We start from the raw sequence: 23,515 nt of genomic DNA, 5'->3' as shown, positions 1-23,515 counted from the left end.
GCACTCATAAGTTTTTCTTTCTTTGAAATAAATGCCCAGAAGTGCAATTGCTGGATTATAAGGTATACACTACCATATAGTCCATGTTTAGTTTTTTAGGAAACTGCAAAACTGTTTTCCAGGGTGGCTATACCATTTTATGTTCCCACCAGCAACGTGTGAGAGATTCAGATTCTCTGCATCCTCACCAGCATTTGGTGTTGTCATTATTTTTTTATTTTGGCTGTTTTAATAATTGTAATCTTATTTCATCCTTAGATATATAATGATCATGTCATAGTTAAAAATTTAATTTTAATTTCCCTAATAGTGATTTGAACATCTTTTCATTGGTTCACTTGCCATCCTTTTTGGCAAAATATTTCTGTGTGTCTTTTGCCCCATTTCTTATTTTTTTTCAATGTTTATTTATTTTGAGAGAGAGAGCATAAGTAGGGGAAAGGCAGAGACAGAGGGAGAGAGAGAATCCAAAGCAGGCTCTGCACCATTAACACAGAGACCGATGCAGGGGTTGATCCCATGAACTGTGAGCTCATGACCTGAGCTGAAATCAAGAATCAGAGGCTTAACTGACTGAGCCACCCAAGCACCCCTGCCCCATTTCTAATTTGTTTGCTTGGGGGGGGGTCTTAATTAAATATTTTCATTTTTTTTAATTAATTTATTTATTTTGAGAGAGAGAGAGACAAGGCACAAGTAAGTAAGGGACAGAGAGAGAGAGTTGAAAGAATGCCATGAGGGGCAGAGAGAGAGAGTGAGAGAGACAGAGAGAGAGAGAAGTGGGGCTCACCTGAACTCGGGGCTCAAGCTCACTCAATGTGGGACTTGAACTCATTAATGGTGAAATCCTGACCTGAGTCAAAGTCATATGCTTAAAGACTAAGCCACCCAGATGTCTTTTTTAAAATTTATTTTAGAGCAAGAGAGATCGAGCACGTACGAGTGGGGGAGAGTGGCAAAGAGAGAGAGAGAATTTTAAGCAGGCTCCACACTCAGCGCACAGCCCAAGGTGGGGCTCTATCCCATGACCCTGGGATCATGACCTGAGCTGAATTCCAGTCCAGTGTTCAACTGACTGAGCCACCCAGGTGCCCCTGGATTGCTTTTTTTTTTTTTTTAAATGATCAATTTTCAGAGTTCTCGACATATTGTGGATATTAGCCCTTTGTTGAACATGTGGAATGCAAATATTTTCTCCCACTGTGTAGCTTGTCTTTTCATCTTTTTAAAAGTATCTCTGGGTGCCTGGGTGGCTCAGTGGGTTAAGAGTCTGACTCTTGATTTCGGATCAGGTCATGACAGCATGGAGCCTGCTTGGTATTCTCTCTCTCCTTGTCTCCCTCTGCCCCTCCCATATGTGCACACATGTTCTCTCTCTCTCTCTCAAAATAAATAAACAATTTTTAAAAAGTGTCTCACAAAGAAAAAGTTAATTTTGGTAAAATTAATTGGTCATTTTCTCCATTTATGAGTATGCTTTTGTATCATGTCTATGTCCCAAAGATTTTCTCCCGAGTTACTTTCTTTTTTCCCCCTGAGTTACCTTCTAAAATTCTTTAGTTTTACATTTTACATTTAAATCGGGATTCATTTTGAGATTTTTATTTTTTATGGTGTGAAGTTTAGATTCAGGTTGGTTCCCCACCCCCTGTTGATATCTAATTGCTTTAGCATATTGTTGAAAGATTATCCTTCCTCCATTGAGTTCCTTTTTATTTTATTGTGGTAAAACTTACAATCACATAAAACTCATCATTTTAACAATTTTTACAGTTCAGTGGCATGAAGTACATTCATATCGCTGTGCAACCATCACCACAATCCATCTCCAGAACTTTTTCATCTTCCCAAACTGAAACTCTGTCCCCATTAAAATTCCCCATTCCTTCCTCCCCTGGCCCCTGGCAACCACCATTCTGCTTTCTGTCTCTATGAATCTGACAGTATATACTAGGTACCTCCTGTTAGTGGAATCATACAATACTCTTCCCTTTGTGTCTGGCTTAGCTCACTTAATGTAATGTTCTCAGCCATGCTGTAGCATGTTTCAGAATTTCCACATTTTGGCTTTTATGAATAATGCTGCTATGAATATTTGTGTACAAATATCTGTTCAAATTGCTGCTTCCATTCTTTTGGGCCATTGAATTGCCTTTGCATGCTTGTCAAAAATCAGTTAACTATACTTGTGTGAGGCTGTTTCTGGGTTCTCTGTTCTGTTCCATTGAACAATGTCTCTGTCCCCTAATAAGCAATATATTAACATCTATATCATAAGTCTCAAAATCAAATAGAGAGATTCTTCCCACTTTATTCTTATTTTTTCAGAATTGTTTTAGCTATTTTATTTTCAAGTTTTAGAATAATCTTGTGTATATCTATAAGGAATCTTGCTGGGATTTTGAAGGGAATTGGCATTATAAACATCTTTGTCACATTGAGTCTTCCAATCAGTGAACACACAAAGCTTCTCCATGTATTTAGATCTTTGATTCTTTTCATCAGTGTTTTGCAGTTTCCAGCATACAACTTTTGTTCGCATTTTGTTAGATTTACATCTATGTACTTTGGTTTTTGAGGGATTGCAAGTGATGTTGTATTTTTAATTTTGGTTTTCATGTGTTCATTGCCAGTGTATAGAAGTGGAAATTGATTTTTGTACTTTGATCTTGAATCTTTCTATTTTGCTGAATTCATTTATTAGTTCTAAGGCCTTTTTAAAAAAGTTTATTTATTTTGAGAGAGAGAGAGAGAGCACATTTGAGAGCGGGGCAGAGGCAGAGAAAGAAGGGGAGAGAGCCATAAGTGCAGAACCCAATGTGGAGCTCGATCCCACACCCATGAGATCATGACCTGGGCCAAAACCAAGAGTCAGATGCTTAACCGACTGAGCCATTCAGGTGCCCCTAGGCCTTTTTTTTTTTTTTTAAGTTTATTTATCTTGAGAGAGAGTGCATGCATGAGCAAACATGAGCAGGGGAGGAAGAGAGAGAATTCCAAGTTGGCTCTGTGCTGTCAGTGCAGAGCGTGATGCAGGGCTCAATCCCATGAACCATGAGATCATGACTGGAGCTGAAATCAAGAGCAGGAGGCCCAACCAACTAATACTCAGGCATACCTATCTAGGACTTCCATAGCTGGATGGAAGATTGTTGCTTTTTTTTTCTTTTAATGGCCCAGAATATGGTCTGTCCTGGCATAGATTCTCTGGGCACTTGAAAAGAATGCATATTCTGCTTTGTTGGATAGTATTATATAAATGTTGATAAGATCCTGTTGTTTAATAGTGCTGTTGAGTTCTTCTATCTTTCTGATTTTCTGTCCATTTGTTCTATCAATTGTTAAGAGAGGAGTTCTGAACCTTCACCTATAATTATCAATTTGTCTATTTTTCCACTCAGTTTTATCAGTTTCACATTATTTCCTAGCTCTTTTGTTTGATGCAAATGCATTTGTGATTGTTATGTCTTCTTGACACGTTGACCCTTTGTAATTAGGTAATATTTTCCTCTGTTTCTGGTAATTTTCTTAGTGAAGTCTACTTTATCTGATATTAATACAGCCACTCTGCATTTATTGGATTGATGTTTGCTTAGTAAAACTTTTTCTATCCTTTTGCTTTCAACCAACACATAACATTGTATTTGAAATGAGTTAGTTTTAAATAACATGTATTTAGGTTATATATTTTTGTTTGCTCTACCAATCTCTGTTGTTTAATTGTATTTAGACCACATACATTTAAATCAATGTAATTAGAAGGGTGCCTGGGTGGCTCAGTCAGTTAAGTGTCTGACCTTAGCTCAGATCATGATCTTGTGGTTTGTGGGTTCAAGCCCCACATCAGGCTCTGTGTTGACAGCTCAGAGCCTGGAGCCTGCTTCAGATTCTGTGTCTCTCTCTCTCTCTGCCCCTCCCCTGCTCGTGCTCTGTCTCTGTCTCTCTCTCTCTCAAAAATAAACATTAAAATTTTTTTAAAATAACGTAATTATTGATATGATAAAGCTTAAGTCTGACACTTGATATTTGTTTCTGTTTGCACTCTCTCTTTCTGTTTCTGTTTCTGTTTCCTGCCTTCCTGTGGTTTACTTAAATATCTTTTAGAATTCCATTTTGAATTATCTACAGTGGTTTTTTTTTGGTTTTTTTTTTTGTTTTGTTTTGTTTTTTTGAGAGAGAGAGAGACAGAGAGACAGAGCAAGCAGGGAAGAGGGGATAGAGGGAGAGGGAGAGAGAAAATCTTAAGCAGTCTCCATGCCCAATGCAGAGCCTGACACAGAGCTCAGCCTCATGACTCATGAGATCATGACCTGAGCCAAAATCAAGAGTTGGACACTTAACCAACTGAGCCACCTAGGCGCCCCTATAGTGTTTTTGGGTGAATCTCTTTGTATAGCTTTTTAATGGTTGATCCAGGATTACACTATTATACACATAACTCATCAAAGTCTAGTGGTGTCAATATTTATCAGTTGGAATAAAGTGTAGAAACCTACCTCCCTTTATGTCCTTTTATCCTCCCCTAATTATAGTATAAATATCTAGATATCTCCTCTACATAGACCAAAAACCACTTGAGGCAGTGCAATAATTTTTGCTTCAAGCATCAAACATAACTTAGAAAATTCAAGAAGAGAAGGAATCTATTATATTTATCAGGATTTTGCTTATCATTTTCTTCTTTCCTGATATTTCAAGATTCCTCCTCTTATCATTTTCTTTCTGTTTAAAGAACACCCTTTAGGGGCGCCTGGGTGGCGCAGTCGGTTAAGCGTCCGACTTCAGCCAGGTCACGATCTCGCGGTCCGTGAGTTGGAGCCCCGCGTCGGGCTCTGGGCTGATGGCTCAGAGCCTGGAGCCTGTTTCCAATTCTGTGTCTCCCTCTCTCTCTGCCCCTCCCCTGTTCATGCTCTGTCTCTCTCTGTCCCAAAAATAAATAAAAACGGTGAAAAAAAAATTTTAAGAACACCCTTTAGTCATTCTTTTAGGGTACATCTGCTGGTGATAAATTTCTTAGTTTTCCTGCATCTGAGAATATATTCATTTCCCTTGCATTCTTGAAGAATATATTCAGATATCAAATTCTGGGTTGACATTGTTTTTCTTCCAGCACCTAAAAAAATATATTACTTGTCCTATTCTCCATGGTTTCTGATGAGAAATCTTTGATCATTTGATTTGTTTTTGCCCTATAGGTGAGGGTGTCTTTTTTCTCTGATTCTTCTTAATATTTTTCTTTGTCTTTAGTTTTCAGAAATTTAATTATGATGTGTCTTGGTGTTGATTTTTTTGGGTTTATCCTGTTTGGAATTCGGGCAACATCTTGAATCTGTAGGATTTTTGGTGTTGTTTTGTTTGCTACATTTAGGAAATTTTCAGCTATTATTTCTTTGAGTACTTTTTTTCTTTTTTTTAAATCCCTACCCTCTTTCTCTTCCCCTTTTGGAACTACAATGGCATGGATGTTAAATCTTTAGTTATCATCATACATTCATCATACATTTCCCCAAGGCTTTCTTTTTTTAATTTTTCCAGTCTACATTCTCTTTCTTGCTTAGATGCAATAATCCTATTGTTCAAATTTACTTATTCTTTCTTCTATCCCCTCCATTTTGCTGTTGAGCAAAACTCTAATCTTAGTTTAGTCCCATCTACCTTGGTCAGAATGGGAAGCCCTCCTTGGCATGAGTAGAAGCAGAAGAAAACTATAAGAAAATATAATTTAACTTGTATCTTCTACATATAGAAGGACTTTTTAACAGTTAAAAATAAAGGTAGGTAGGGGCACCTGGGTGGTTCAGTGAGTTAAGCATCCGACTCTTGATTTCAGCTCAGGTCATGATCTCATGGTTCGTGGGTTTGAGCCCCATGTTGGGCCCTACACTTATAGTGGGAGAGATTCTCTCTCTCTCTTTCTCTCTCTCTCTCTGTCTCTTTCTCTCTCTGTCCCTCCCCAGCTCAGTCTCACTCTCAGTCCTTCAAAATAAATAAATAAGCTTAAAAAAAAAAAGAAGGCACAGTGAGAAAACCTAAATAGATTCAAATACTCAAAAATTCAAATTTCTGTAACATCCTGAAAAAAATCAGTAACAGATTTCATAGCAAATGGCAAAAGGTATGTGCCACATATATGACAGCATGTAATGTTTCTAACATATAAAATGAGAAAAACATCAATTCACCAAAGAAAAATTCATCAGAGGAAATAAAAATAAGCAATATAAATTAAAACAAAATTTTAACACATTGCTATTCAAAGCAAGTTAAAGATACCATTTTCTGCCATCCAATAAGTAAACTTTGAAAACTGTGGATACCCAATGCTGGTGACAGGCAATGCAAATGCATACTCAGATAAGAGGTCTATGGGATACAACCTCCTGGATGTGAGCTAAAATTCTTGGAGGAATTTTTCCTTAGGAAATCACTCAAAATACCAAGACCTACTTTTGCAGCAGTATTATTTACAACAGAAAAACCATCATTTATCAAAGTATGTCTTGAGGGATGATTGCATAATTAATCATCATCATTAATGTTAATCCAGCATTCACCTTGAGCTAGGGAATACTGTCCCCTTGACAGCCCCTTGACAACCCTTTGATCCTTATCATCCCCATTTTACAAAACCTCAGAACAGATTTCCCTGGTCACATCCTGCTCCTGGGAATGGTGGAGATAGATTCTATCCTGTCTCTGTCCAACCCCCAAGGCCATCTTCCGGGCAGTTAAAAACAATAGTAATCATGAGGGTGTTTTTAACAAAGTGTAGGCATGCTTATTATATGATGCTAAACAAAAAAGGTGGGTCTAGAATCACTTTATGATTTTAAGTGGAAAGAATATAAAATTGTTGTAAAATGCAGCATGCAGAGAAGGAAAGAATCAGAGAAGGAAGCGGTTTAGGGAGAGAAGGTGGACAGAGAGGCCATGGAGGCAGTGCAGGCATGAGGGGTGAGGAGTGGGAGTGGGGTGGAGGACTACTTCTGGTCCCTGGAGGCACTACTGCCATGGGCTAGCCTCCTCCATGCTCCCAAGGGCACCCTGGCCTATGCAGAGACCATCATTTGGTACAATCTATGACGTCATCAGGGGCCTACAGGACCCTGGGTCTCTGTCAACCAGAGCTCCCTGCCCTTCACTCCCCATCCCACTGGGGAAGTAAAAGCCACAATGTCCTCCAATTTGAGCAAATAGCCAGTGGCACCTGTTCTGAGGACTGAAGTCAGATGAGCTGCAAAGGTCAAGGGAGCCAGGGAGGACATCTCAGGAACCCATAGAGTGATCAGGAATGGCAGCAGAGGACCCAGGATTGGTGACAGCCTCCCCTCCAGACTTGCAGCCTCCATTGTGAGGGCTTTGTTATCAATGGGGAAAGTAAGACAAGGAGAGGCCAATTCACCAGTTTGAATTGTGAATTCACTAGCTGTTTGTCAAAGGGTGCTCTGCATGTCATCACAGGCCCTGTGCCCCTAGTAGGCCCCCAGAGCAGGGCCAGATGATGTGGGGATTCATGCTGCCTCTGGAAGCACCAAGAAAGGGCACCAGGAGGTGTTCTGTGATCAGACACTCTACAAACATCTGCTGCACTGAGGGAAAACATCCTTAACTGTTTCAAAGCCAAAAGATAGAAGGAAGGTTGTTTTTCACTTCCTGCACAATTAAATTGGCTACTAGGAGCTTCCCAAACCCCAGTCCCTAGGAATCAGGAGCCTAAATTTAGACTGTCCTTGGAAGGTCACCAGATCACCCCTGGCTCTGGGTCAGTCGGCAGCTGCTCAAGATAAACTTTACTTTCTGCTGACTCAGGCCTTTCCCTCACACAATTAATGAGATCCTGCTGCACTTCCCCTGGGAAAGCAGAACAATAGCTGTAGATGAGCAGGTGGCCTTGGCTGGCACACTGGTCTGGGAGCTCCTCTCCAGAGATCAGGGATTCATGGCCCTGCCCAGGCCTGGACCCCTCTGACCTCAGCCTGCAGGCCCTGGCCCACTATCTTGCCCCAACCTCACTGGGCTCCATTTGCCCCCCCAGTCACCGTGCTCCTTCCCATCTCTGGACTATGACATGGAACTTCTTTCCTGGACCTTGGCTGAGCTGTCACCTCCTCAGAGATGGCTTTATCACTCTGCATCACACTGCCATCTCTTTACCCCATGGCCATGGGCACATCTGAAATGGCCCTACCCAGTTACTGGTTGAGGGCAGGAGCTTGCTGGGTGTGTTCTCCACCCAGAGACCGTACTTGGTGCGCAGCAGGTTGTCACAAGACCACCACGAGTGGAAGGAAGGGCAGGTGCACACTCACGCCCCTCCTAGGTCTGGGCTGGGCTTTCTCTGTGCTGCTCTGGTTCCACCAAAGGCCTAGGCCACAACCAACACAGTGGTGTTGGGATAGAAATCAGACTGTGATAGGTGGAGACTGAAGCCTTTCCATCAAGTCCCCAAGATACTATGAAGCTGTCCCCAAAGAGACAAGGGCTCACTGGGGCCACCCTGGGGTGCCAGGCTGGAGGTGGACCCTGGGAGAGCCACGGTGAAGGAGGCAGGTGGGCAGGCAAAGGGGGAGATCCTCATGCTGGCTGCAGCTCCAAGCTGGCTGGAGGGGATGGCAGTAGCCAGAAGTCAGCCACAGATCACGGGAAGCGCCTTGCCACGGACAGATGCATGAAGATGGTCACTGTGTGGAGGCTCATTCCTGTATACTGATGGGGAAAACCACTAAGCAGAAGGACAGTTCTAACTTGGGCATCTGAGAGTAGGGCTGGGGGACAGAGGCAGAAAGACATCCAAGAGCAAGTGATCTCAGCAGCACAACTTAGAAGATGAGCAGCCCCTACCTGAGGGACACACACTGCAGGCAGAAGAGGCCACGAGTGAGAGCAAGATCAGCCTGAGGGCCTAGAGAAAGACAAGTGTGGATGGAGCATGGAGTGTTTGCTGCTGGACTGGCCAGGCCCAAGGCAGGCAGGCAGGCAGGCAGGCAGGCAGGCACATATCACCCTGGGCAGCTCCCAGGAGTCAACGCTTCGATCACTTTGTCATGTGAGCCATGACAGGTTTCAGGCAGAGTGTGACCTGGGAGAGGGGCCTGCAAGCATGGCCTGGCTGCTCTGAGAACATACTGAGTGGGCAAGGATGGGGTCCAGACAGCCTGAGGAGGCTACAGCAGTCATCCTGGGAAAAGAGCAGTGTGGAGCATGGTGGGGGACTTGGGCAAGGTCCCTGGACTCAGGCCCAGAGGGAGCAGGATTGGGAAGGGGGTGGGTGGTGTAGCTGGGCCCCCTGGAGTGGACAAAAGGAGGGGATGTCCAGGAAGGTCTGTGGGGTGGAAGGGGAATGGCCCATGAGTCTGCAGCGGGAGGGAAGCAGTGAGGTGATAGCTGGGAGGAGGCGGTGGTCCTCAGAGCCCCATCCTGTGCAGGGATAAGGAGGTTGGGGGTGAGGAAACGGTTAAAACTTCTCCCCTCTCCCCACCTTCACACACAGGGCCCAACAAACTTGCCTTGGGTGCCTCTCCATGCTAGCTGAACCAGGCATTGGCCTTATCTCAGAGCCAAATGAGGGGGGGAGGAGAAGGAACCAGGTCCCAGGAAGGACAGATTTATCAAAACTCCTAGGCTGTGGCTGGCCTCAATGTCAGGCCTTCTCTGTGGAGGGCCCTGTCCAGCAGCACCAAGCACCTTGGACCAGAGGAAAGAACCCAGGTCCCAGCCACCTCAGTCCAAGACATTACAGATTTTGCTGGAAACAAAAGGGCTGATGGGGAGTGGGGAGGTAGCTGCCAGAAAGGGGCTGGTGCCCTCATGGGGTTCTGGGCTGCAGGGTCTGTTGCCCCCACCTGAGTCTCAGGGGGACCCAGTGTCCATCCCAGCGGGCCTTTCGAGAAACGGCTGGGCCATTGTGCAGAAGAATGCCCGGAAATCCCGCGCCTCCTGCCTCCAGCGAGGATGGGGGCTCTTCCTCCTGGCCAGGAAACTCCAAGTTAGCTTCCGGAGGGTGGTCTGGGGCCTGGGGTGCCAGGGGTACCACTGCCACTGGTGGGAGGGCAGAGCACAGCACCTCTGTGTCCCTTGTGTTTCTCCTCTCTGAGGGCTAAAGGACGCCCCCAAGCCCCCGGCCACAGGCTGCTCCTAGGAGGACAGCATGTTTGTTGAGTCACTGGAGAACACTGGGGACTTCCTGAAAGTGGTGTCGCCTGAGCTGGGCCTCAAAGAATGGGGGATGGAAAACATCTCAGGAAGAGCAGTAGCCAGCACAAAGGTTGGGAGGTCCGGGAATCCCCGGCATCAGGGGCAGAGTGGGGGTCTCCGGAGGCGGCAGAAAGGCCCCTGTTCCACCTGCTTCATATTGGGGAAGGTGATAGAGTGGGCAGTGGCGCTGGGCAGGACCTTGGGTTGGAGACCCACACACGCCTGCCTGGACTTGTGGTCTCTGAGACACAGTGCCAGGACTCAGAGAGGAACTGCGCAGTAAAGGTGCAGAGAAGGGACTGGGGATGCGACTGGACTCCAGGGCGAGATTCCTGGAGTAATAGGCGGAGCTGTCGGTGGACAAGAGTCTGCAACGCAAGCCTCTGCAAGGCGATGATGGTGAGGGGTACAGTGGAGCTGGCTTGGGTGGTAGAGACCTCCCAAGGGCTCCTTCCTGGATGTAGCCGGAGAAGTTGGTGCAGTCATACAGCTCCCTGAAATGGAGAGGCTGGGACACAGGGAGTGGGGGCCCGCAGAGCGCGCGCCCAGCTACCCCAGGTCAGTCCGGAGCCAGCTCTGGACAACAGCCGGGCGGCGGCCGGGAGAGGAGTGGTCCCCGCGCCCTCCACTACCCCCAAGGCAGTTGTTTCCCTAACTCCGGATGCCGGGGGTGGCTGTGATTGGTTGAGGGTCGACGGCCGGTGCACGGATTGGCTACTCGCGGACCAGAGGCTGGATCCGCAGCGCAGGGTCCGCCCCCGAACCTTCAAATAGGAAGCCCCCCCAGTAGGCGCCCGCAGTTCTGAGGCGGTGGAGCAGACTTGCTGGAGCGGCGGACGCGAGGCGGTGAGCCGGCAGTGAGCCGGGCGCAGAGGCACCAGGGCCCTCTCAGGCTACAAAGCCGCTCCACCGAGGCACCGCCGCGCCCTCCCGGAGGCCCGGAGGCCCGGGGGCCGTCGGGCGCCCATCTCGCCTTCAGCCATGGGGTCGGCCGCGCTGGAGATCCTTGGCCTGGTGCTGTGCCTGGTGGGCTGGGTGGGCCTGATCCTGGCGTGCGGGCTTCCCATGTGGCAGGTGACTGCCTTCCTGGACCACAACATCGTGACGGCGCAGACCACCTGGAAGGGGCTGTGGATGTCGTGCGTGGTGCAGAGCACCGGGCACATGCAATGCAAGGTGTACGATTCGGTGCTGGCGCTGAGCACCGAGGTGCAGGCGGCGCGGGCGCTCACCGTGGGCGCCGTGTTGCTGGCGCTCGTCGCGCTTTTCGTGACCCTGGCGGGCGCGCAGTGCACTACCTGCGTGGCCCCAGGCCCGGCCAAAGCGCGCGTGGCCCTCACAGGCGGCGCGCTCTACGCGCTCTGCGGGCTGCTGGCGCTCGTTCCGCTCTGCTGGTTCGCCAATATCGTGGTCCGTGAGTTCTACGACCCGACCGTGCCCATGTCGCAGAAGTACGAACTGGGCGCGGCGCTGTACATTGGCTGGGCCGCTTCGGCGCTGCTCATGTGCGGCGGCGGCCTCGTGTGCTGCGGCGCCTGGGTCTGCGCTGGCCGCCCCGACTTCAGCTTCCCGGTCAAGTACTCCGCTCCGCGGCGGCCCACGGCCAGCGGCGACTATGACAAGAAGAACTACGTCTGAGGGCGCTGGACTCGGCGGGGCCCCTCACGCCGGCCACTCCCGCAAGCGGGACGACTGGCCAGGGGCGTCGTGCATGGACCGCAGCCTATGCTAGGTGGTGCGGCGCACAGTCTCCGCGGAATGGCCGGTTCTGCCCCTGGACGCGGCGCACCGGCCGACTGAGACCTTTCACGCGCCCGCAGCCCGTTCTCCTCTACGGCCACTAGCCGGGCCCTGCCCGGAACAAGAGCCACGCACTTGGAAGGACTTGCTCGGTTTCTTTTTCGGTGCGCAGAACTTGCTCCGATGTGAGTGGGGCGCAGGTTCCTTAGGCTGAATGGACAATGGACCGAAATGCCGCTTTCCTCCCCAACCCTCAGGGTCTTGGATGCCGCCATCCTCCCCAGCGGCTCCTGCTGATTCCAGCCAGGCAGACGGAAAGCCCAGGGACCCCAGCCTGGACTGCCGGAGGGCTGTATACAACCGACCTTTACCCCAAGATCGGGGCCTGAGCCCAGGGGGCCTTGAAAGACTTGGCCTGGACCTCCCTGCCTCACCCCGGCAGCTCCCCAGGAGAGGATTATGGGCACTAGATCCTGCGTGGGGAGCCAGGGCCCTGCCCTCCTTTGCAGCTTGTGGGGGAGGGTAAGAATTTGCTTAGTAAATGGTTTGAATACCCTCCCACCTGTGTCCTGTCCTCTGTCCAGTCACTGCAAGTGCCCAGCAGCACCCCTCATCCACCCACCCACCCACCCACCCCCTCCTCCCTGAAAGGCTTTTTTGGAGACCTCCCAGGGCTGTCCCTGGGACCCAGAAGATGTATGGCCTTATCCCTGGTCCTCAATCACCTTCCCACTGGGTGGGAAAAATAGCTACAGCTCATAGCAACCCAGGAAGGTGAGATCTGTAGTTAGAAGAGCCTGGGGCAGGAGGGTGATGCAGACCCCAGAAGAGGATGCAGGTTGGAAATTACTCCCCCATCCCAGGTCCCCCAGCCACCAGCCAGTGTGGCATTTTCAGATGCAGGAAGTGCTGAGGGTGGGCTGCCAGGCTGCTGGCTTTGAGGAGAGGCCTGGCTCCATGCACCACAGGTTGGGTGTTTTCCATCAGTGCTCTCAGGGCTTGCCTATCTGTGGATCACAGCAAATGACCAGACATCTGTAAAACACTGACTGGGACCTTTCAGTCAACAGTGCAGCAGGAACGGGCAACTCCAGGATGTGTGCTTGGCTCCAGCAGAGCTAGCTGTAGGTCCATAAGCACGTTGCTATGGAGAGGAGGCACTTGTGCAGGTTGCCCAGAGAGTACCCGGGCCAGGCTCCAGACCCTTGTCCTGGCTCTTCTGCCAGTCTCAGCGCAGACTCTGCAGGGCCCGTACTCATGTAGCTGGCCTGGCAGCCAGCCCAGAGTTGTACTGACCATTAGCACCTCTGTGCCAGCCCCTGCCAGGAGCACCCTGTGTAACCTTCCTCCTGTGAGTGGGACCCCTGGGAGCCAGTACTCGCCTGGGCCAGGAAGCCAGGGGTTGGGGGGGGTGGGGGTCACAGGAGAACAGAGCACACCAGAGTTATCTATTGCAGTCACTGAGAGCTCCTTGCTTCCAGCCCCATTCTAGGTGCTTGGAATGAAAGCAGTTTTACTTCTGCCAAAGGCCAGGGCAAAAGACAGCCGTGGATGGGGGGAGGGAGGGGTCTGTAGGGAGGAGCTCCAAGCCCAGGCAGCAGAAAGGCTTGGCATCTGCCCCCAACCCTGACCTTGGGGACCCTGTCCAGAAATGCTTGGGCCAAATCCAGTGGCAAGCAGTCTCCCAAGCCTGGCCAGACTCCCCACTGTGGGGAAGAACCCAAGAATATGGGCTCAGGACAGCTGCGACGAACACTGCTCTGAATCCCAGGGTTTGCAGCAGAGCCAGTGAGTTGAACTATTGGGTGGCCTGAGCTCCTTGCAATGGGATGAGCTGCAGCGAGATGGGTCCCATAGCATAGAGGTCCTCAGTAGCCCCCCCGGGCCTGTGCAGCCAGGACCACAGAACAACCCTCAAATGCAAGAGTGTGTGAATCTGGGGCCTTGGCTCTTGGTGGGGCTGCTGAAACAAAGGTCCTTAACTCCTGGGGCCAGCCACACTGGTGTTTGGCCAGGAGTGCAGGCCCAAGGCTACATCCCACACAAGCCTAGAGCTTTCTGACTCCTTTGGGACCCAGGCATCAGCACAGTCCCAATGATGTGAATGGCCAAGGTGGGCAGCTTGAGGGCCCTGAGGAGTTAGGCTGCTGCTGCCTGACTCATGCCAGGCCAGCCAGGAGCACATTCCATTTACTAGAGGTCAGGCAGGAGGAGCCAGCCTCCAATGCGGCCAACCTTTCCAAAGGTTATGCCCCTTTCCAAAGTTCACCCTTAGACCTGGCCACCCATGTCTTCAGTTCCAGGCCACTGGGGCTTTCCACCAACTTAAAGCCTACCCAAACCACTCTGCTTCCTCCTGCCCAGGGCCCCAGGCACCACACCCAGGTGGCTGTGTCACTCTAGCCTGCTTCCCTGGCACCCTCACTCCAGGCAGAACAGCCAGATAGCCTCAGACACTTATGTCAACAGCTCTCTCTTACCTAAAGGGCAGGAATGGCATCCTCCTTGTCTCCAGATTCCCTCAACCCTTGCCAGGGCTCTGGGGACATCGGGGAGAGTGGGACCACCAACTGATGGCACAGCTCCCGACTGAGAACTCTTGCTGTTCTGAAGACTCTGAAAGTTGCCAAGGTCCTGTCCTGCTCGAACCTTCTGTGACCCGGATGCCAGTTAAGCCATCTCCGTCCAGGGCCCCTTAGCCAGCCACACCCTTCCCAGGTGAGGACTGTGCCCTTGCTATCTGCTTGACTCTCCCAGCAGCCTGGGGGTGCTGTGTGTCTATGGGGGTGCCAGGACAGGAGGTGCTGGAGGGTAAGATGATGGCTGTGGGAGGGTGGGCCTGGCAGGGGGACACAGTCAAGAAGGTGGGCTTGAGATGTTGCCAAGGCCAAGTGGACAGGAAGAAGTGATGGGAGAGCAGAGTGAGGTCCTGGCTGGCATCACTGGGCAGTGGTCAGCGCAGGAAGTATGTAGAGGCCCAGGTGCTGAGGCACCCGACATCCACCACCCCCTGCTTTCCAGGGAGCCTGTAGGCCACCGCCCCCCCACATGCTGTTTACTGCTGGGCCTTGAGGTTACCCAGGACACAGGAAAAGGCTCCTCCACATCCACAGAAGGCTCAAGACAAAAACAAGTGCTGTCCCTATGACCAGAGCCAAGACTGAGGCACCAAAGCTAAAACAAACATTTTATTCCATTAAAAACCCACTGTGGGTGTCTAAAACCATGTCCATAACTTATAGTCTAAATAAAACCCAGTTAATATAAATTAGGAGAAGGAGGACACATCAGAAGAAATCAAACTCTAGAAAAGAAAAAAAAAAAGTAAATTTCAAACAATTCTAACGTCTTTCCAAATTAAGCAAACTGCTCAGGCCTTGCCTCTGACATGCTGGGCTTGCTTCTGAGTAGCCTCCACCACTCACACAGGTGAGGAGTGGTGACCATGGGTAGAGGGCCGCCCCAGAACTGAAGTGCCCACTGGCCAGGTCCAGGCTGTCATTTGCTTGAGAACCTCCAAGGCCTCATGGCCCTCCACCACTATATCGCCCTGCAGACCCTGCCAGTGCCCTGTCCAGTCTCAGCCCCGTGGTACCTTCACAAGGTTTCTCCCCTGGCCTGGAACGTCTCCCCATACTGTCCCCCCACCCACCTTCCTGGCTGGCTCACTGTGCACACTGTCATGGTGGCAGGGCACACAGCAGCACTGGCATCATCACTGAGCAGGCCGCAGGGGAGGAGTATGCTTCAAATACCAGCCCCCCACCCAAAAGCCCCCACTTGTAGCCTTTGATTTGGGTCATAAACTTATACCCTGCCCCCATCTGAAGGCTCAGTGCTCATTGTCCAAGGGGTGTTAGCCGCACTTCAGATGAGGAACCCGTCATAGCCTGGTGAGGTACCCAACAGACCTTGCTGAAGACCCGAAGGGTCTGAGTCCAAAGTTCCTCCCCAACACGAGCCCCTTTATGCCCTAGCCTACTCTGAAAGAGGGACTGTGGGGTCCCTGAGACCCCCTATATCATTCTCAGCAGAGCCCACTGGGGCCCTGACAGGGGAAAGGCACCTGCCCTCCACAGTTTCCAACTCACTATGGATGGTGGGGGAGCGGGAAGACCCTGGGCCAGAACAAGGGCACCCCTACCTCAGAGTCTTGACAAGGCCTGTCTACCACAGCAGTGGCTCCAGCCCAGGGCTCAAGGAGATGCAGGGCTGGGTGTGAGCATCCACTGTGCGGGGGGCCCTTCAGGAGAGATGGCATGAGTGGCACTGGAAGGAGCCCCAGCTGGTGAGCATCACTGTGGACTGCCAGTGACAGCCTCATGCTGGTGCAGGCCCACAGAGATGACATTTTATAGTTATTGATGAGTGGCTGCCAACAGCTTTGTTTTCTCCTAAGTCAAATGCACAAGAGCCCAGATAGGAGCCTCTGTGGGCTCTTGCCCAGAGCCTGATACAATGCTGCAAAAAGCAGCAAAGCTCCAGGTGTCCCTCCCCTGCCCCCCTCGCCCACAGGGGTCACCCTCTTTCCCGGCAGTGCCAGGAGGCCTGTATTTCACTCACTGATGCCCAGCCCATAGTGTGGTCAGGAGAGGGTAAATGCCAGCTCTTGCTGAAGGAGTCCCAGGAAGCTTAATGAAATTAGCTCTTTCAAAAATGCCCCGTTGTGGCACTGCCGCCAGCCCAGGGACATCCTTGGGGAAATGTGTTGGTCCCAAATCTTAGAACACTGCTTGGGTCTGAAACCCAAGTAGAAAAGCCTGGCTTGAGGAGGAAAAACTCAAAGCAGGGAATGAGGGGCCCTCTTTACACTTCAACAAGGCTGGCTTTGTGGCAGGGCCACCCCCAGCCTCTTCTGGGGAGCCCCCCCTGAACTCTCCAGCACCCCACCCCTCCCCCACATCTCACCATCAGGACAGGAGAGAAACAAGGGCATCCAGAAACTTGCTCCGATCCTCTGCTTTCAGTTCAATTACTGAAGTAATGAAAGAAAAACACCTCGTGAGGTGGAGGAGTAGGGCTGAGGGTGAGGGAGCAGTAGGAAAAACAAGTCAGGGTGTTTGAACTCCTTCTTCCGAGTCATCCAAGATGGGAACCACCCTCCAGCACATTTCAAAATGTACTCAGCTCCTTGAGGCCTGGAAAATTTTGAACTCAGAGGTTGTACTTCACTGTCTGTATTTAATCCTCAGAAACTGCTGGCTGCCCTGTTAGTGAGGCTAGCTGGGCTTATAGTCTATGGGGAGGACCCTCTGGGCAGCTAGGAGATTGGCAGTGACAGCCAGTAAGGGGGACATGGGATGTGACAGTTTAGAACAGATCTAGGCAGAGACAGGCCTTCCCATCCTGCTGGACACAAAGCTCTGCCCCATCATGGGTTGCAGGAGGCCCTGAGTCTTGCTCTGGCCAGTCTCTCGGCTTCAGTGCTCTCCTCTGCACAAGGGGGACACGATGTGAACTGCCTCCATTTCTGGGGGGCCATTAGACTCAGACAAGCACATGGACCCTCATCAAACAGGGCAAAACTGGACCAGCCTGGTCCTGTGAGCCATCTGGAACCCCAGGCCCAGTGTACCCAGGTGGGTGCTGGCCTGGCTCCCTCTGCCGTGTCCCTCCTCACTGCTCTCCACCCATGGGGGAAGCCGAGTAACTCCCAGCCCGCAAATCTTCTGTGAGAAGCTGGGACATCTTGCAGGCCAGCCAGCACCAACATCTCCCACATTGTGTGTGCTGCTGCTGGGGTTGAACCCACCCAACATAGAGCCACAGCCCAAGTGGGCCCAGCATGAAAGAGCTGGCTTTAGATGACTGAGGCAGCTGGGATAAACACTGGGTCACTGATGGTAGGAACTCATTGTAACAAATCAGCTGATGGTGATGAAAGACACTGTCCTTTCTCACAGATGGGGGTTATGGGCTGAAGTATATTCTCCCTAAGTTCTTGAGTAGAAGGCCTAGCCACCAGCGCCTCAGACAGCATGTGCTTTATTTGGAGAGGGGGCTCTTGAAGGTGTTTAGGTTCAATGAGGTCATATGGGGGAGCCCTAATCCAGTCTCACTGGGGCCCTTATAAGGAGACAAAGACACAGACGCAGAGGGACGACTGTGTGAGGACACAGCCAGAAGACGGCCATCTGCAAACCAAGGAAAGAGGCCTCAAAAGAAAACGATCCTGTGTACACTTTGATCTTGGGCTTCAGCCCCTAGAACGGTGAGAAACGTACTTCTGTAGTCTACGTATGATGTTATGGCAGCCTGAGCACACTAATACAAAGGGTGAGGGGTCACCATGTCTGTTTTACTTAAAAATCTGTCAGTGAGAATAAAAAGTAAATATGGCTAAATGTCAACCATGTTCCACGCTGGCCTATGGAGAAAACTGTGGGGTGTTGTGGGGGGCACTGGCCAGCTTACAAAGCCACCCCCTGGACTGGGCTCTTCCATTCTCTGGGTTCATGCAACATAAGGGTGGGGCCAGTACCTGGGCTGTCACAGGACTACGTGGGACCCTTCATGATAACACAGATAAGAGCTGCTGGCCTGCAGTGGTGGCCAGCATAGCCTTAGAGGCAGTGCTCTTGGGTTGCCATAAGCCCTGTTTCCATACCCACAGAAGAGGCAGGTGACCCTGATGGGTGAGGCTGGCCCAGGAGGCTCTAGAGGCCAGTCCTCGGGACTCCTTTGTGAAGTGGTCTCAAGAGCTGGACTGTAAGGCCGAAGCCAGGCTTATGGCTCTATGGGCAATACCCGTTCTCTCTCTGCCCTGGGAGCCCACCAGAGGCAGGGGCATCCTAGAGCTCCCTGAGCCACCTGGTCCAGGGCTGGCTCCAAAAAAATGAGGGCTGCTTGCAAGGTATTTCTAGAGATGCCAGCTTCCCTAGTTCAAGGCCAGCGCTGACCTTGAAAGGGCCCCAGTACAGCAAACTCTTACCTGAGAGGTCAAAATGGTTGTGCAGCGTCCGAGAATTGGTGCCCTCTGCTGCCTTCTCAAACGCCCGCCCAAAAAAGCTGCAGACATATAAAAGGTCTGTTGGGAACCCATCCACTGTAATGGACCTTCCTAGGTCCCCAGAACAGACATTAGACTTGGCCCAGACTCCTCCCTGGCCGCCGGTTCTACCTGTTGGCACTCATACTCCTTCCTGGGCCACTGTCCTCTGAGGTCTCACCCACACTCACTAGATAGTCACCTTCTCTTGCTGCTGTTCAGCATCCAGCTGGACCCTGTTCAGCCCTCAGGGCATAAGTGTCCCTGGGCACCTCCCAGGGTATGCCCTGACTGTAGCCTCTCTCGTGCCTGCCACCGTGCCGGCAGCTGGGACAGGAGAAGCAGAGGCTCAATGGGAGGCATGCTGGGATGGGAGTCTCGGCCAAGGCTGGGTCACACACAGGGTGGAGATGGGAGGAACCGGCAGGGCCGGGCTACAGTGTGCGGCCACAACTCAGGGGTGCAGGAGCATCAAGGGTGCAGGTGTGCGGCAGGGAGGCACACCCAACCCCTGGGGGCTCAGGGTTGCTGCAGGTAGTAAGGGCTGGCAGTGGAGGGAGAGCATCACGGGGAAGGGACTCTTGGGCTGGTCACAGTCAAGGAGAACAGGAAGAGGAGGGGCGAGTGCTTCAAACCTCTGTGGCAACTCTCACTCGAGACTGCATACCAGCCAGAGTGAACCACTAACCACAGTCACATACAGCAACAGATTGATGACTGGAGTGAGGACGCAGGCAGCTGTGGTGGCCTGTGGGGGAAGGGCTTGCTGGCTGTCTTGGGAACACAGCCCAGGAGCCCCTGGCCAGCTCCACCCCATATGACTGAATCCAAGACCCATGGCATAGCTTTGGAAAGCAGCCCAGCAACATGGAAGCATTTGTCTTAAAAAAGTCCATTGTCTCTCCCAACTTGCTACCTAAATGGCCTTTGCAGACACAGAAGGAGGTCAAAGCTCACAAACCAGAGCTAGGATTGATCCAGATCCAAGACCAGCGTCTTCCACAGCAGAAGCCAATAAGAGCTAACTGGGAAAACTGAGGAGCACAAGACACTAGTGGTCCTTGGTCCCCAAGCTGCCCCACTTGGGGGCTAGGTGTCTTGCTGCCAGCTGTCACTCAGTATCTGACCAAGGTCACCTCTTGGGATGTGTTGGGGAGCACTGAGACTCTGCCAGAGAGGCAAAGGATGGTCACACATAGCCCCTGGGATTAGTCACAGGGCTCTCTGGCCATGCAGAGCATGAAGGGGGCAGCAGGGAGAACTGGGGGACCCCTCAAGGCCCTGCCTGTTGGCCAATACAATGTCTGGATGGAGTGGGCAGGAGAAAACCTGACCTTGCTGCAGGAGGAGAATGAGAACCCAGCCCAACAGATGCAGGGAAGATGTTTAGAAGACGGTGGGAGAAGCTTCTCAAAAGCACAAGAAGATGAACCTATGCATTCACAAACCCACTGGTACAATGTCCATAATAACAAAAAATTAAAAACAGCCTGAATATCCAATAGAAGATGACAGGTAAACTGTCACCTTCATTTAACAGGTTTCCTACTGCTAGAAGTCACTTTTGAAAAAATGTGCATAAAGGGCTGATACTCGGTGAGAAATCAAAATGCAGAAGTACACCACTGACGAAAGTCCAAAACGTTTCCTAGACACTAAATAAAGAAAAGGTTGAGGGAGGACAGGGAGCCACCACCCCACAGTCTGGGTGACTACAGCAGTTCTGCAGGCTTCTGCCAGCATGCGGGCGGTGGGGGGTTGGGGGGGGGTGGGGGGGTGGTGGTGGTGTGCTGGATTCTCCACCTGCTGCCCAAACCATGGGGGTGCAAGTGAGCTCAACTTTGGAATGGCAACTCTGTGCTGGCAGGCAGGAGCCTGGGTGTGCACGCCCCTGCACACACTCTAGTGAATGATCTTTGGTATTTCAGCTCTTACAACTAAACTTTTAAATGTTTGGCAAATGCCTGAAGTGGGGATTTAGTGAATAGTGACTCTGACTCACTGGGGTGGGGGAAGGGATGGGAGACACTGCCTGGATCTCCTCAAAGGTTAGTGTGAGACCCCAACAAGATGGTGACCACTCATGAAGGCTTTGAAGGCATTGTACAGAGTTGGTCTCAAGGATCCTTACAGGTGAAGCCTAATTTCTGGGGTGGCTGACCTGAAACCCCTCAGATTTTCAGTATAAACCATTTGTACCTCAGAAGAGGGTTCTGGCCCAGGAAGGGCTGGGGTTCCTGCCCAAGGCCACACAGAGCCAGGATACCTTATCACACCTCACTGTAGGTGTGGAGCCCATTCTGGATCCTGGAAGAGCCAGACACTCTTGTCTGGGAGGCCTTGAACAAACTAAAAGAATTCAAAAGTCCAGTCAAGGGGTAAGGCAGAGGCTCAGTGGCTAACCTGCAGCCCACATATTTAAACCCTCACAGTCCCGCCACATGGTGGAAAAGGCTATCCTTGGTGTGGCGTTGAGGGCAAAGATCACCCAACTCAGCAGAACCCATGGGCCAATAACACCCCTTGAGATCCCAACTCCCAGGAGATGCAGAACCCGGCTCACTTCTTCCTGTCTGAGCTGTCGGTCTCTGGGGGGATGCCCACCACAGTCACAGTGCCCTGCTCCACACTCAGGGGTGCGGCCATCACCAAAGGCAGCAGCTTGCAGCGCCGGTTCTTTGTCTGCGGAGGTAAATTGCACCCTTAGTCACAGCCCCATAGGGCAAGCGCACCACTCCATGCCTAGAAGCTCTAACAGGGCCAGCCACCCACTCTCCAAAAACCTCCAGGGGCTTTCTCTCACCACAGATGCTCAAGTCCCCATGCAGCTGCCCCCCACGCTGTGACACCCTATTCCTAGCCTCCTTCTGTGCCAGTGTCCCTTGGTTGTTCCCTCCCTCACCTCCTTTAGGTCCTGAAGCAGTTGTCACCTTCTCCAGGAGGACCCCCCCCAACCATCCCCCTCCGTCATCCTGCTTCAGCTTCTCCATGGCGTGCCACCATCTGACACCATACATAATCTTTCGTCATCTGTCCCCTTGCCAGCATGCATCCGCCTTCAACATGGAGACTCATGTGTTTCCTTCACTGCTGTACCCATTGCACCCATACCCTATAAAAGAGGTGACCAACTATCCTGATTTGTCCAGGACTGAAGGGTATCCAAGGGTCATTGGTCACCCTATGATATCAGAGCCTGGCTGGTGGTGACTGCTTAAGGAATATTTGATAAATGATGGGTCCTGTGAAGCGGATATTCATTCATCCTTTTTACAGATGAGGAAACTGAGGCCAGAGATCAAATAATTGACCTCACATCACACAACTGGTAAACAAGGAGGCTGAGATTTAAAAGAAGCCTAGAGAGGGGCGTCAGGGTGGCTCAGTTGGTTAAGCGTCCAACTTTGGCTCAGGTCATGATCTCGTGGTACATAAGTCTGAGCCCCATGTCAGGCTCTGTACGGACAACTCAGAGCCTGGAGACTGCTTCAGATTCTGTGTCTCCCTCTCTCTCTCTCTCTCTGCCCTGCCCCCACTCACACTCTGTCTCTCTCTCTCAAAAATAAACACTAAAAAAATAATAATAAAAGCTTAGACAACTTTAGAGCTCATGTTTTGTCCCTAGTCCAACTTTTGTCATTATTTGACTGTCTTCACATAATACTCAGATAATCATCTTATAGGTCAGTTCAGTGGTATGAGATAATGTCAACATCCTATTAAACATTTTGTTTAGAGTAGCCCCCAGTGTAAACTGTCATCCAGGAAGCAGAGTAAGACTTTGATTGTTGACATGTGTGGGATCATCCCTTTTGTGATCATACCCAGGGGGTGTGTTAGCCTGATGTTAGCTGGGTAGGGGTGGGTGTCCCAGGCCAAGGCAAAGAAGGCTGTTAGGCCATACAAAAGATGGAACCACACATGGAAAAGGGAAAGCCAGCCCAGAAAACAAAGTTTTGCTAGGAAGCAAGTCTGTGCTACAACCAACTTCATCTCTCCCTGATCTGCCACAGCTGAACATAAGCCGTAGCCTCACATTCTCCATGAGGTCCCTTCCTACTTGTCCAAGAGACCAGGATGGCCAAGTAACAAAATCAGAGCTTCTAGGAACTAGAAGATTCCGAAGGACACAGCTCAGAAAAAGTGAGCGTTTTCCTCAGACCCCACAGCTGGTGCACGGCCACCAGTACCTCAAGGCCAGCCTCTAACGCCTAGTCCAAGCTCTGCTCTGGGCATCTACCTTCTGGCACCCACCCACCCAGTTCCTCACCGAACACACAAAGGACTTCAGCAGGTGTCTGCTGAGCAGGCTCAGGGATGCTGGCTTGGAAAATAGCACAATGTCCGGAGTGCCCTGCAGGGGAAGGACACAGAGACAGTCAGACGGGGCTGCTGGCAGGCGTGGCCTGGTGCTCAGCTGTCCACAGGAAGCCTGACCTCCATGAGGGAGCAGTAGAGGAAGGGCCCCTGGGAGATGACAAGGTTGGTGCAGAGGCAGCTGGCGATGGTCTGCTGCGTGGCTCGCAGCTGCTTCTTGGCGAGTTCCAGGCCATGGTAGAGTTTGTCCAGGTTACTCCTGTAACACGGCAGACA

The 23,515-nt window shown here is 50.9% G+C and overlaps 2 protein-coding genes across 2 annotated transcripts in view; one reads left to right on the top strand and one right to left on the bottom strand.

Moving 5' to 3' along the window:
- The first annotated feature begins 10,971 nt into the window (after positions 1–10,971).
- On the top strand, positions 10,972–12,492 carry CLDN5 (claudin 5). Its single transcript, XM_045457714.1, has one exon. The coding sequence runs from the start codon at positions 11,176–11,178 to the stop codon at positions 11,830–11,832; it is 657 nt and encodes a 218-aa protein (XP_045313670.1). The 5' UTR covers positions 10,972–11,175; the 3' UTR covers positions 11,833–12,492.
- Positions 12,493–15,109: 2,617 nt separating this feature from the next.
- CDC45 (cell division cycle 45) overlaps positions 15,110–23,515 on the bottom strand; it is a 33,887-nt gene continuing 25,481 nt past the window's right edge. Inside the window, exons 14-19 of the mRNA XM_045458101.1 lie at positions 23,360–23,498; positions 23,193–23,276; positions 21,486–21,604; positions 18,866–18,942; positions 16,843–16,909; positions 15,110–15,238 (exon numbers count right to left, since the gene is read on the bottom strand). Coding sequence (XP_045314057.1) covers positions 16,845–16,909; positions 18,866–18,942; positions 21,486–21,604; positions 23,193–23,276; positions 23,360–23,498 — 484 coding nt within the window. The 3' untranslated portion in view covers positions 15,110–15,238; positions 16,843–16,844. The remainder of the gene's footprint in view (positions 15,239–16,842; positions 16,910–18,865; positions 18,943–21,485; positions 21,605–23,192; positions 23,277–23,359; positions 23,499–23,515) is intronic.

Source organism: Leopardus geoffroyi, chromosome D3 (assembly GCF_018350155.1).
Source record: "Leopardus geoffroyi isolate Oge1 chromosome D3, O.geoffroyi_Oge1_pat1.0, whole genome shotgun sequence".
NCBI classification, from domain to species: domain Eukaryota; kingdom Metazoa; phylum Chordata; class Mammalia; order Carnivora; family Felidae; genus Leopardus; species Leopardus geoffroyi.
Note: the sequence above shows the minus strand (reverse complement) of the source record. Positions and strands in the feature narration are given on the sequence as shown.

Excerpts from the sequence above, each read along its gene's own strand:
- CLDN5 (XM_045457714.1), top strand. The coding sequence starts at position 11,176 with ATGGGGTCGGCCGCGCTGGAGATCCTTGGCCTGGTGCTGTGCCTGGTG.